The 13,119-nt window shown below is 37.5% G+C and overlaps 3 protein-coding genes across 4 annotated transcripts; 2 read left to right on the top strand and 1 right to left on the bottom strand.

The window, feature by feature from the left end:
• Window positions 1-158: 158 nt before the first annotated feature.
• On the top strand, window positions 159-4,421 carry LOC111783011 (mitogen-activated protein kinase 9-like). Of its 2 annotated transcripts, none has more exons than XM_023663878.1 (12): window positions 159-359; window positions 1,256-1,664; window positions 1,778-1,905; window positions 2,013-2,072; window positions 2,217-2,366; window positions 2,520-2,675; window positions 2,773-2,910; window positions 3,131-3,204; window positions 3,389-3,490; window positions 3,807-3,863; window positions 3,945-4,032; window positions 4,135-4,421. In XM_023663878.1, exons 2-12 carry the CDS (start codon window positions 1,463-1,465, stop codon window positions 4,210-4,212), a joined length of 1,233 nt encoding a protein of 410 aa, XP_023519646.1. In that variant the 5' UTR covers window positions 159-359; window positions 1,256-1,462; the 3' UTR covers window positions 4,213-4,421. The 2 variants fall into 2 exon arrangements, with proteins under 2 accessions (XP_023519646.1, XP_023519645.1); XM_023663877.1 differs by having other exon boundaries at window positions 3,942-4,032.
• A 1,706-nt stretch (window positions 4,422-6,127) lies between these two features.
• LOC111783008 (beta-glucosidase 44-like) lies at window positions 6,128-8,789 on the top strand. The gene is made up of 11 exons (XM_023663874.1): window positions 6,128-6,435; window positions 6,523-6,581; window positions 6,661-6,736; window positions 6,829-6,900; window positions 6,972-7,059; window positions 7,141-7,393; window positions 7,473-7,588; window positions 7,669-7,886; window positions 7,993-8,024; window positions 8,115-8,217; window positions 8,333-8,789. The coding sequence occupies exons 1-11, from the start codon at window positions 6,201-6,203 to the stop codon at window positions 8,608-8,610; spliced, it is 1,530 nt and encodes a 509-aa protein (XP_023519642.1). The 5' UTR covers window positions 6,128-6,200; the 3' UTR covers window positions 8,611-8,789.
• Window positions 8,790-8,942: 153 nt separating this feature from the next.
• LOC111783007 (exonuclease 1) lies at window positions 8,943-12,807 on the bottom strand. The gene is made up of 12 exons (XM_023663873.1): window positions 12,564-12,807; window positions 12,450-12,486; window positions 12,181-12,355; window positions 12,009-12,087; window positions 11,425-11,469; window positions 11,133-11,282; window positions 10,887-11,001; window positions 10,675-10,775; window positions 10,305-10,402; window positions 10,123-10,215; window positions 9,756-9,982; window positions 8,943-9,525 (listed from the first exon to the last, which is right to left on the bottom strand). Exons 1-12 carry the CDS (start codon window positions 12,639-12,641, stop codon window positions 8,972-8,974), a joined length of 1,752 nt encoding a protein of 583 aa, XP_023519641.1. The 5' UTR covers window positions 12,642-12,807; the 3' UTR covers window positions 8,943-8,971.
• Between the last annotated feature and the right edge of the window lie 312 nt (window positions 12,808-13,119).

Genomic DNA, 13,119 nt, shown 5'->3' with positions numbered 1-13,119 from the left:
TGATACAAAGTTTTAAAATATTTATCGTCAAATTGAAAGTTTATGTGTGCGATTAAATACTCTCACAACGGTTTTTGGATATTTATTAAAAAGAATTATTTCTTAGTGATATAAATGGATGGCTTTCTGAAGAAGCGGAGGTTGGTAACAAAATGAAAGAAGTTTTGAAAAAATGGCGGGTTGGAGGTTGGAGCCTCTTCCAATGGTGGGATCGAGAGAGAGAGAGAGAGACGAAAAACGTTTGTGGCGCTTATAATTGGCCACCGAGAAAATCGCGAAAGAGGGAGAACGGAAAATGCTGGAATTCAGTGGCGGAGAGCTGAATCAGAACCGAGGAAGGCGACCGCTGGTTTTGTACGGTGAGCGCAATTCTTGTGGTCGATGTTGTCTTTGGTTTTACTGCCGCATTTCTATCGGTACATTTTCTCTGAATTTCTCATTTAAACTAGTGATTCGGGCCTCCAACCATAAAACACCTAATATTTAGTTGCGATTCTAACAATGTCAGCCATTGTCGGATTGGGGCCTTGAATCTCAGGTTTGATACATATTGAAATCGAATTGACGTTAATCGACGCTATCATGGATCGATTCAATAAGGTTCTCTGTAGCTTCTTCTCCATGTTTCCTGCATCCAATAAATGGTCAACTGAGTCTAATGTCCGTCTCTATCATTACATGTGTTTTTATTTATACTTGAATTGGATTTCTGATTCTATTAATCAATTTCAGTAAATCTTTAAGTAATTTGTTTGGTTTGGTTTCTCTGCTTTCATGCATCCAATATTTGGTCAACTGAGTTTTCAAGAAACACCATTTGATTCTGTGTTACCTTGCATTTAACGTTTGTTCATATTACACTACTTGTTGTACCCGTTTCCATTTCCCATTTTCACTTAAATTATTTTCTGTCCCCTAAAAATCTGGCTTCTGAAGACGAAGGGAGCCAGATCTTAATTATGTTTAATTCTGGGATTATGGGTATTGAGTACTTCTATTGAATGAAGATTTCTCTTTGTTCATTTAGCTTAATTGACTAGCCACTTACAAGCCAAGATTCCTTAATTCAAAGTTCTTATAATGTATTTTATTTTTTCTAATGATTGGAAGTTCTTTAGGAGTAGTAGTTATTGATCCACCATTATTTTAGTGCTAACAATTCTGGCCAGTGCAATGAGGTGCATATGTAGCCCTTCGTGTCTCTTTTCCTGTTTTTTTCTTTGTTTTTTTTTCATAGCTGCTGATTGTTCTGCAGGATGATAAGCAATCAGACTTTTTCACAGAGTATGGCGAAGCAAGCCGATACCAAATTCAAGAAGTTGTTGGGAAAGGAAGCTACGGAGTTGTTGGTTCTGCAATTGATAGCCAGACGGGTGAGAGAGTTGCCATCAAGAAAATTAATGATGTTTTTGAGCATGTATCTGATGCCATACGCATCCTCAGAGAAATTAAGCTTCTTCGGATGCTTCATCATCCGAATATTGTAGAGATAAAACATATTATGCTTCCTCCATCACAACGAGAATTCAAAGATATATATCTCGTTTTTGAGTTGATGAAGTCTGATCTTCACCATGTAATTAAGGCAAATAATGATCTTTCTCCCAAGCAGCATAAATACTTTTTGTACCAGCTTCTTAGTGGCCTAAAATATATACATGCAGGTTAGTCCTTTTACTGATTCGATTATTGGCCTTCTTTTACTGATTCGATTATTGGCCTTTTCATCTCAAGTTACTCTCAACCAAGCTACAATTTCATTGAATTTGTTATGCAGCAAATGTCCTTCATCGAGATTTGAAGCCGAAAAACATACTTGCTAATGCTGACTGCAAATTGAAGATATGTGATTTTGGACTTGCTCGTGTATCTTTTAGTGATGCGCCATCTACTATTTTCTGGACAGTAAGGTTTTCTTTTCTTCCCTTCATGGGTTATGTAAATCATGATATGCAACTCCATTGTCAAGTCTCATTTTTCCCTTCTTGGGTTTATTCTCGACTTTTGCGAAGGATTATGTTGCAACTCGTTGGTATCGTGCTCCCGAACTCTGTGGATCATTTTTCTCGAAAGTAAGCCACTTTACATCTTCAAGAAATCATGTTTATTTACTAGTCTTATTGAAGGGTGTAAATTTGGAGGGAACTTTGGCAAATCTTTCAAGGGTAAACTCTTAAAATGATTGTTACATGACATGTTTTATTTTATTTTCTCAGTATACCCCTGCTATAGATATATGGAGTATCGGATGTATATTTGCAGAAATTCTTACGGGAAAACCCTTGTTTCCTGGAAAAAATGTGGTGCACCAATTAGATCTAATTACCGATCTGTTTGGCACTCCTGAAGCTGAGGCCATAGCGAAGGTTGGTTGAATCATTTATTTATTAAATCAGAACGTTTACAAAATTCACAACTTTTTAATCAAGCATCAAAGTTATGTTAGAATCTTCACTCAAATTTACTCACCACTGGAACCCTCTCTTATGCACCCTTATGTGTTTTGAATAAATTTCAAGATTCGGAATGAGAAGGCAAGGAGGTATCTAGGAAACATGCGTAAAAAACCACCAGTTCCATTCTCACGAAAGTTTCCCAATGTCGACCCATCGGCACTTCGTTTACTGGAACGTCTTCTGGCATTTGATCCCAAATGCCGTCCAACAGCTGCAGAGGTAAGTGGAATCTACTGACCAATTTTATTGCTCTAGTACTGCCTTTTTAAAAATATTGGTAATTATGTAAGTCTGCCTGTACTGCATTCAATTTCAGGCACTTTCTGATCCTTACTTCAATGGTATTGCGAAAACGGAACTTGAACCTTCTATTCAACCAATTTCAAAAATAGAGTTCGAGTTTGAGAGGAGGAGATTATCAAAAGATGATATTAGAGAGTTAATTTATGCAGAGGTATTTAACCTAGCAACTCGAAACTTGCTGTTCAACAGTAATTTTATTATTATTATTATTATCTTATATATAAGAAAAAAATTCTCACCTTCATGATGAAATCTAAAATTTTGATCGGTGAAGATTTTGTTCAAGTTTTATAGATGAAGATTCTCTTCCAAAATTATGGATGATTTAACTCAACGAAGAATATAATTAATCTAATGTATGAAGTCTACAGATTTTAGAGTATCATCCCCAAATGCGTGAGGAGTGTCTACACCCTGAAGATCAAACTACCTTTTTGTATCCAAGGTAGTGACTCGGCTCCACAGTTAAACATTGACATCATTTACTGCTCAATTAGTTTTTGAATGGGCCTGTCATACAGTGAATGATATTTCTTTTGCATATTACATGGCATGAGGATACAAATGGTTGATCCAAGATACTTGATTCATCCGTCAATAATCCATTTCTTTCTCTTGCATATGCTTAGTGGCGTTGATCGATTTAGGCTTCAGTTTGCGCATCTGGAAGAGCACCATGTTAATGGTGAAAGAAGACTTCCACTTCAAAGGCAGAACATTTCTTTACCTCGGTAATACTTTGAATATAAGTTTGGTTGTTCTCCCCAGTCAATGATATAAATTTAAGACACCCCATGATCAAATAATTTATAATTACTGTCTTTTTCCTCTGTTCTTCTTCTGGATAAAGGATTGATTGCAGTATATTATAATTTTAAGATTGTGTCAGAAATAGAATGAAAAGTTGTTTCCTGTATGAGGGCAACTCATGAAATTCTCCACCTCTTCTGAGAAGATTGATAAACATTTTCCTTTCCAATTTAGGCATTGATGATTTGTAGGAAATACTTCATTTCCATCTAAATTCATAAATTCATATATTTTCAGCGAGCGGGTTAGTCCAACTGAGAACAACAACGATGCACATGACATTGATTTTCAAAGGTAGGTCTTCACTTCTTTTGCTATGGCCTCCAAAAACATGTCTAGAAATATGAACTCAAGTGCACAAAATGAATGCAGCAGGGGGGAAGACAAGAGTGCTCATCTCTTCAAAAGTGCTAGCATTAGTGCATCGAGGTGTGTTGGGGTCTTACCGAAGGAAAAGTCTGAGGTAATTAACAATAGTATTCTTATTTCCTGGTTAGTCCTTTGAATGAATCACTCTTGTTGCAAGAATTTTTATGCAGTAGCCTATATATATGTATGTTGACAGGCGGAAGAAACGAGTTCTGAAGTGAAAAATGAAGGAGTGGATGGGCCGTCTCAAAAGATTGCAGTCCTTCAGACTTAAGTTCATGTTGATATATATAATTAGGTACTGAAGACAGGAGGCAGAGTGGGTTCTTGATGGGATGAATTTGACTTGTTCGAAGACATAGATACCCTCCTCCTCTTGTTAATAATAATCTCATCATATATTGTAAAGCTAACCTTGTAGTTTGTGTAGACCACACTTTCATACAAATAAAGAGATATTTACACTTTAGTGTGTGGTAAGAATTTCGTTGCTCTGTTTATGTATCCTTAGTGTTCATTTAATTATTTGAAAGGATTTCATATAGATATTTAAAACGGGTGAAAATTTGTGAGATCTCACTCGGTTAGGGAAGGAAACGACACATTCTTTACAAATGTGTAGAAACCTTTCCCTAGTAGACACGTTTTAAAACCATGAGGCTGACAGAGATACGTAACGGGTCAAAATCTCTCCCTAGTAAACACGTAACGAGTCAAAATCTCTCTCTAGTAGACACGTTTTAAAACCATGAGGCTGATAGAGATACGTAACGGGTCAAAATCTCTCCCTAGTAAACACGTTTTAAAACCATGAGGCTGATAGAGATACGTAACGGGTCAAAATCTCTCCCTAGTAAACACGTTTTAAACTATGAGGCTGACAGGAATACATAACGGGTCAAAGCGGACAATATCTACTAACGATGGGCTTGGACTATTACAAATGATATCATACAATATCTACTAATATTAGGCTTGGGCCGTTACAAATGATATCAGAGTTAGACATTGGGCTAATATTAGGCTTGGGCCGTTACAAATGATATCAGAGTTAGACATCGGGCTGACAGTGAGATTCTACTAATAGTGGGCTTTGTTACAAATGATATCAGAGTTAGACATCGGGCTGACAGTGAGATTCTACTAATAGTGGGCTTTGTTACAAATGATATCAGAGTTAGACCTCTCGGGCGGTGTGTCATCGAGGACATTGACCCTCAAAGTGGGTAGATCGTGAGATCTTAGATTAATTGGAGATAGTGAGATCTTAGATTAATTGGAGAGGAGAACGAAGATTACGAAGCCAGGTGGGTGTGGGGGTTTGGTGTTGAGGAAAAATGGGCGGAATTCCAGATTGGCGGGCGGAAGAGAGGTGGTAGGGTTTGAAAAGTCGAAGGCACAGTGAAAAGCGATCTAATCGCGAAGGATTGATGGCGACGGAGGCCATTAATGGATACAAAAGTCAGCGGTAAATGAGAACGCAATGGCCTCTCTTCTCTTCTCTCATGATCGCAGCGCCAGAAAGGATCACGCTCCGATGTCGGGTGGGGTGACCCAAACGAGACCATACCAACTTGGCCTCTCTTACCATTATGGACCACCCGCATGCCTGCTGCCTCTCTTGCCGCACTCCACCCTATTTTATCTCCCTTATATATTACCTTCAAATTTTGATTTTAATTATTTTATTTTACGAGGCTAAATAAATTTATCTTCAAATAAAAAACAAAATATTTAATAAAAATAAAACTTCAAATATGAATTATTTTAAAACAAAAAAAAAACATTTCATAAATTTTCATTCATGTTCTAATTTTTACGAAAATAAATCGAGAATAAAAAAATTGTGAATAATAATATTCTTAAACTAGGAACAGACAATAAAACCATGTTTTTCTGATCCACTTTGTTTATTATTATTATTATTACTTTATGTACGTAAAAAGGGAACAAAATTAAAGGGAAATCTAAAAATTCCAACACTCATCTCGGCAATCAATAAATTCATATTTAAAAAATAAAAATAAAAAGTAAGGACAAAATCATTCCACCAAAAATATCAAAGGGAGAGATACGTGGAAAAAGATGCCTCAATTGATTATTTCTTCTGGGCCCCATCTTGTATGGACCGACCCCTTCTCCTTTTCGATTATTTTATCTATAATAATGGACACTCCCTCACTCAACTCACTCACTCACTCACTCCAGCTCCGTGTCTGAGCTCTATCACTCACACCTCTTCTCTTTCACTGTGGTTTGAGGATGACAATTGTTTTGGTTATGGCGGTGGTCTGTATGCTGGTGAACCAGTGTGCAGCCACCGCCACCGCTGCCGTACAGCCGGAGACTGTCCGTTTTGATACTGGTGGCCTCAGCCGTGACAGGTTCCCAAAGGGCTTCATCTTTGGAACGGCAACGTCGGCCTATCAGGTTGAGGGAATGGCCGATAAGGAAGGCCGTGGACCCAGCATTTGGGATGTTTTCATCAAAAAGCCTGGTAATCTATCCATGGATTTACAGGTCTTGGTCTGTTTTCTTTAAGCTTTTGCTCTGATTTTGAGAATGTGGGTTGTTTTCGAAACAGGGATTGTAGCAAACAATGGTACTGGAGAGGTTTCAGTGGATCAGTATCACAGATACCCGGTAAATCTATGGCTACCAAATGAGCTTCATATAAATTTAGTCTATACTGATGAAATCTTGATGGGGTTTGATGTTTCAGCAAGATATTGACATCATGGCCAAGCTAAATTTTGATGCATACCGCTTCTCAATCTCATGGTCCAGAATCTTCCCAAGTAAATGACTCAAGCGTTATCATCATAATGTTTAAGATGTAAAGTTTTTGTTCATATTTTTTCATTTATTTGTAAGTGTTGTTCATGTTTAGATGGAAGAGGGCAAGTGAATTGGAAGGGAGTTGCATACTACAATAGGCTGATTAACTATCTACTCAAAAGAGGTGAGAGCTTGCAGAAGAATTAGCCAACACTATGAGGTTTCAACTTTTGATATGATCCATTGTTCTTGTAGGCATAACTCCCTATGCTAATCTGTACCATTATGATCTTCCTCAAGCCCTGGAAGAAGAATATAAAGGCCTACTGAGTGACAGAGTAGTGTAAGATATCACTTTTCAGTAGTAGTTTAGTTCTTGGTATGATTGGAGTTTGAATGTTCAATATGGTTTTGGATTTTGTAGGAAGGATTTTGCAGATTATGCAGACTTTTGTTTCAAAACATTTGGGGACAGAGTTAAGAATTGGATGACGTTTAATGAACCGAGAGTTGTGGCAGCTTTAGGATATGATAATGGTTTGTTTGCTCCTGGGAGGTGTTCCAAAGAATATGGAAATTGCACGGTTGGAAATTCGGGGACTGAACCTTATATTGTTGCCCATCATTTGATTCTTTCTCATGCAGCTGCTGTTCAAAGATATCGTCGAAAGTACCAAGTTAGTTTCGACGATTTTACACACACATACACATGGACTTGAAGGATTCTTCGATCTAATAAACATGTTTCTGATGTAGGAGAAACAAAAGGGAAGAATTGGTATTCTTTTGGATTTCGTTTGGTATGAACCTCTTACTCGTTCGAAGGCTGACAACTATGCTGCTCAAAGAGCAAGAGATTTTCACCTTGGATGGTAAAAGTTCGACACCGTTGATGCTTATCGATTTTAATTTTCATTCTTTTCCAACTAATGAATGTATTGGATTCACATAGGTTTCTTCATCCTATTGTATATGGTGAGTATCCTAGAACGATTCAAGGAATAGTGGGTAGTAGGCTGCCTAAGTTCACTAAAGAGGAAGTCAAAATGGTGAAAGGCTCGATAGACTACGTCGGGATAAACCAATACACGACGTACTACATTTATAATCCTCATCAACGAAAAGCTAAAGTGCCAGGCTACCAACAAGACTGGAATGCAGGATTTGCCTGTGAGCTATCTTCACTTGTTCCTTTCCAGAATTCAAATAAAATGTTTCTAGTTTTGTTTGTCCTTTTAAGCCTCTTCTTACGCAAGCTTGACTACGAACTATGCAGTTGAGAAGCATGGAGTTCCTGTTGGTCCAAGGGTAATTTCATCTCTCTCTCTGTTCTTGGTTATATTATTGAATAAGACTTGTATGCCTCATTCTGAAGATTATGATTATGAATATTCGTAGGCTCATTCGTATTGGCTATACAACGTCCCATGGGGCATGTACAAGTCCTTAATGTACGTAAAAAAGTACTATGGAAACCCGACTGTCATACTATCAGAAAACGGTAATCGCCTTAGCTACCGTACCTCTTTTTACCCTTCTATTGTATCTATTGAGATCAAAGAAATAGTACTTAGATGTTTGAGTTAGCATTAAAAGAAGAAAAAATGGATTTGCAGGGATGGATGACCCAGGTAATGTGACCCTCCCAAAGGGACTGCATGATACTACTAGAATCAACTTCTACAAAGGCTATCTGACTCAACTGAAGAAGGCAGTCGACGATGGAGCTAACATTATTGGGTATTTTGCTTGGTCGTTGCTTGACAACTTCGAATGGAGGTTGGGCTATACGTCGAGGTTTGGCATTGTCTATGTAGATTATAGTAATCTCAAGAGGTACCCAAAGATGTCTGCATATTGGTTCAAGCAACTACTTGAAAGAAAGAAGCAATAAGAGAGCTTCAATCTCTACTTTTCTTACTTTCTACCATGAGTTTGAGTCCCTAGAAAGCATGAGTTCTATAATATCTATCTGTCTTCCTGCAATTGTAATCTTATGGTAAAAATGGACAAGTTCCAATGTAAAGATGATATCTACGCTAATCATCTTAATGAATAAAATTAGTTAACTTTCTAAAAGAAATATCAATTCCAACAAAATGATACAAAACACTGCCTTCAACTTATCATTAAAAATTGCAAATCCTCGTTTAAACTATGGTTTCCATGTTAGACAATTCATGCAGTAAAATTACAGTATAAACGAATTACTGCAAAAACGCAAGATTTGCCCAACAGAGATTCAGAATGGATTTTCAAGACAGAAATTTACAGAATCCTACTCTACGGAAAAAGTTCAATATACTGTTCTTTGGAGTTCCTGAACTATTACAGCTACTTTTTCTCTTGTTCTCCTTGCCTACAACTCTTTTTCTACCAATGACACTGCTCGAGTTTGAGCTTACGCTCTTTTGGGATTCTGGTGTCAGTTCTAACAGCATCAAGTCCTCTTCTTGGGTCAACCCCGACAAAGGCTCAGAAACATTATCCATTTGGTCAGGGAGAGCTTCGTTTATTTTTCTTTTCTTGGAAGATTTTAGTAAATTATCTAGAGACCCACATGATGGTTCCTCACACCCATCCTCACTTATGACTAAAACTTCTTCGTCAACACTCTGCGCTAGATCCATGTGCAGTTCATCACCTTTCCTTCTCTTGAATGGATTGTTGTCAGGAATCTTTAATGATTTGTAAGCAAGAACGTTTTTGTCTTCATTTGTTGTTTGAACTTTCAACGGTGTGCTTAGCTTCTCAAGTGCCAAATCTCCTTTAGAATTACTGCCATCTACTAGGGGTTTAATTCTCTTATCTGTCATAAAACAATGACGGTGGTATCTAATTCCATGAGAAAACATCATAAAAATCACTGCTATCAAGCATATGTTTCTATTAAGAATATATTTTTAAAATGTTAATTTACCAATTTAGTTCCCCGACATGTTTTTAAGGATCTTCTTTGGTCTCTTGTCTATTTAAGGATTTGAAAGAAAAAACATACTATTGAAATTGAGAGGAAATTATAAGCTTGAATTAACTAACCCGGGATATGTCTTTCTTTGTCCTTACAGACGAAGACCATAAAACAGCTATCCTTCGCAGATGCCTCAGCTGCCTCAGCTGCCTCGAACCTTGGAAGTCTTTCGTTGTTCTTGATTTGTACAAGGTCTTGGCGACGTTCTTCACTTGGGAGATAGTCAAAGGCCTCCATTGTTATGGGGTTTAACCTTCCTTCGGCTATTGAAGCAGCTATTGAAGGAGGCAAATCTCTATTTTCAACATAATTGGTCAAAGAAAAACTATAACATAAAAAATAATTTTATAAAAGAACAGTTCATTACGGAAGATGCTAGTTTTCCAAGAAAATATAAACTCAAGCGTGTAAAAATGGTTTTTGTATAAAGGATACGGTCCCAAGAAATCAATTTCTTCGTCTAGGAACTGCAGAAGCTCTAGAGGAAGCGGTTTCATATGTTTAAGCTTTCTCGTTTCAGCATCATATCTGCATTGGACTAAAACAAGTCAAGACTTGATGAAAACATTATGGAAATAATGGTTACTCCCAAATCAAAATTTTCATTATATACACACATTTGTGCATGCTGAAAAACTGCCATGGCTTCCCTGAAAAGTTTGAAGTAATCTTCAGGCATTTTCTTCGGTTTCTCAAGCTTCAAAACAGAAAGAACCTGAAAGAGATGTCAATTAAAAGCATCATTAGATGATTGCTCTCAAACGGGCCCTTTAAGTGTAAGATCCAGAGATGGCTTCAAGAGAAGAGTCACCAAACAAACGGTATTTAAGTTTTGCAAGGCTGATAAAGTAAACGAATGAATAATATAAAACACTTTGAACAATCGAACACTGCTTTAAAATTGCCTATCAGTTTAACCTTGTGTAAAACAGATAATGATCAAAACCATTAAACTTGATGGATGCAAGAGCGAGCAGACATGCTTACACGTTCCAAATTCCGATACTTGGAGACCAAGGCATAAGCCTTTGCAATGCCAATTCCAGGAACAGAAGGAAGAAAATCACAGCCAGCTAAGACACACATACCTGTAAGAGACGAAAACATGTCATTTTGATGAAGATGGGATATTGCATCAAGAATTGTTCACAATTTCATGATGGGGAAAGAAAGCTTGAAGTGTAAATCTAGGAGCTCACCCGTGAGCAATTCCATATCAAAATATCTGAAGGAAGGTGTGCAGCCTGCCGAGTCAAAAATCTTATCTAGAATCATCTCTTCCCCATTGCCGTATCGGTCCATCTTAAATATTGTCTGCAAAGCTATTCCAATCAACACAAAAGAAAGACTCGAAACATTCGTGCATTTAAATAGTTCAAGCAAAGGCAACATGGGAGCACTGGACCTCCATTTGCATCATATCAAAGCATTGTGGAAGTTCTTACAGCTTTACAACCATATGCAATCAGGTCACTATCTTCTGTAATCACAGCCGCAATTCCTCCGTTTTGTGTTCCGAGGCTGGAAAGATATGCCAACTGTGCATCAGCCTCATAAGGGGCAACCACAAATTCGATGTTGTGTTCTCTAAGAAGCTAGAATGATTAACAAGTGAAATGACTCAGTTGATGCAGTGTAATCTCGACTAACATACCGAAGTTCAGAAATTCATCGAGAAACTTAAGAAAATTGGTAAAGGTGAATGCAATGCGAACATATAATGTGGAAAACACTTGCCTTTATGAGTTGGTTTGCTATGAAGGGAGTAATATTCACCGCTCGCTACAGAAAAAGAGGGGGAAACGTGAAATTAGACATGAACACTGACTATAATGCAAAGCATGCAAAATAAAAATCAGTTTACTAATAAACGAATAGAAGAGCGTATTTTGCAGTGTGAGAGAGTGAAATTTGCTTAAACCTTGATAGCCACAAATTATTTTAGCTTAAGGAACTTTAATTCTACATACTACATGGGGGAAAGCCTGTTACGAGTAAGCGGAGAGGAAAGATCTCTAGAAATTCTAATCTCATTCCATTATAGTGGCTCGACCAATAATCTATGGCACAACAGTGAGTTGGAACCGAGCTCAGTAGCTCGACTAATAACCAATGGCACAATGAGTGAGTTGGAACCGAGCTCAGTGGCTCAACCAGTAACCAATGGCACAATGAGCGAGTTGGAACCGAGCTCATCATGGACAAATTATACTAAAAACGAGACCCTTTTGGCTCCCACCTTTGAATGATACTCCCAGTTTTGATAACTGAATGTAAAGAATATAAGCATAAAAGCATAGCAACTATGAAATATCAAAAACCTGGAAAAGCTCAGAGGCAGCACCAACATTCCCTTCTTTCAACTTCTCCATCGCTAATTCCCTGTTTGCCTCTCTTCTTCTGTAAAAGCCATATGTATCCATATTTTACAACTAAACAAGACTATAAAGGGCGTACTGAATTTAAAAACAGAATGATATCATGGGCACGAACCTGTGCCTCTCTTGCTCAGTGGCTTTCTTACATGGAACATTCCCACCATCAAAAACAACGACTGGGACTATCTTGTAATGGCGAAGCAAATTGATTCTATGCATACAGTAGTCTAAGTATCGCCATTTCTTATCACTATCAGAGTTAAGGCAAATCTCCATACTACACGAATAAGCTGGTATAAAGAGGCAGTGTCAACGAATGGATAACAACAACCACCGTCCCCCAAAAAATAACACGTTGCAATAAGGAAGAAGCAAGAACGTTACCTCCCTTGTGCAGCCACGAATAGGCATCGATACCCACCTGCGAAAATAAATTCGACTCAGAGATCAATGAATCAAGAGAACTAAACAACCCAATGGAAACACTCGATACGTTACACGTTTGCCCGCATATTTCTTGATGTGAATGGGCTCAATGTAGGGCTTCATGAATCTGAGGAGATCTTTTATGCCCATTTTGATTTTGACAACGCCGATTTTCGAAGTGAAGTTAAGGGTTTTGGGTTTTGCCTTTCGTTTCCCTTCTTTTGGATCTTAGATATTGTCGCACTGGCCAAAAGCTCGAGACAATAGCAATGGCGGGAGAGATAGCAAATGTGGAAGCAGAGACACAAAAGGGTTGCAGCTAAAAGGTAACCTTACGAAGCCACTGGGCAAAAGGCAATATTTTGCTCGGAGAAGGATAATACGGTCAATTTGTACAATATTTTTACCGGGAAATTTGTTTTAAATTGCCCGACGCGCGCTCGGTGCTTTATTCGCGCGTTTGTTTTTATCTTCTTATTTTTCATTGTAGTTAAATTAATAAAATAATATTTGAGAAATAATCCTAAATAATATTCTTACATTTTCAAAAATTCTTTAAAATATCCGTTGTTTTTTTTTCCTTTTTTAATGGAAAATGCTATTATTTTATTTTAAAATTACATTTAAC

Source organism: Cucurbita pepo, chromosome LG20, assembly GCF_002806865.2.
Source record: "Cucurbita pepo subsp. pepo cultivar mu-cu-16 chromosome LG20, ASM280686v2, whole genome shotgun sequence".
NCBI classification, from domain to species: domain Eukaryota; kingdom Viridiplantae; phylum Streptophyta; class Magnoliopsida; order Cucurbitales; family Cucurbitaceae; genus Cucurbita; species Cucurbita pepo.
Note: the sequence above shows the minus strand (reverse complement) of the source record. Positions and strands in the feature narration are given on the sequence as shown.

Bases quoted from the DNA above. Each gene is read 5' to 3' on its own strand.
- LOC111783011 (XM_023663877.1), top strand. From the start codon at position 1,463: ATGCTTCATCATCCGAATATTGTAGAGATAAAACATATTATGCTTCCT. The intron at 1,906-2,012 runs GTAAGGTTTTCT...ACTTTTGCGAAG, and splicing joins CATCTACTATTTTCTGGACA to GATTATGTTGCAACTCGTTG. The intron at 2,911-3,130 runs GTATTTAACCTA...TGAAGTCTACAG, and splicing joins GAGAGTTAATTTATGCAGAG to ATTTTAGAGTATCATCCCCA.
- LOC111783008 (XM_023663874.1), top strand. From the start codon at position 6,201: ATGACAATTGTTTTGGTTATGGCGGTGGTCTGTATGCTGGTGAACCAG. The intron at 7,394-7,472 runs GTTAGTTTCGAC...TTTCTGATGTAG, and splicing joins GATATCGTCGAAAGTACCAA to GAGAAACAAAAGGGAAGAAT. The intron at 8,218-8,332 runs GTAATCGCCTTA...ATGGATTTGCAG, and splicing joins TGTCATACTATCAGAAAACG to GGATGGATGACCCAGGTAAT.
- LOC111783007 (XM_023663873.1), bottom strand. From the start codon at position 12,641: ATGGGCATAAAAGATCTCCTCAGATTCATGAAGCCCTACATTGAGCCC. The intron at 11,002-11,132 runs GTAAGAACTTCC...ATAGCTTTGCAG, and splicing joins TTGCATATGGTTGTAAAGCT to ACAATATTTAAGATGGACCG. The intron at 9,526-9,755 runs GTTAGTTAATTC...GTTTTATGACAG, and splicing joins CAAAGAAAGACATATCCCGG to ATAAGAGAATTAAACCCCTA.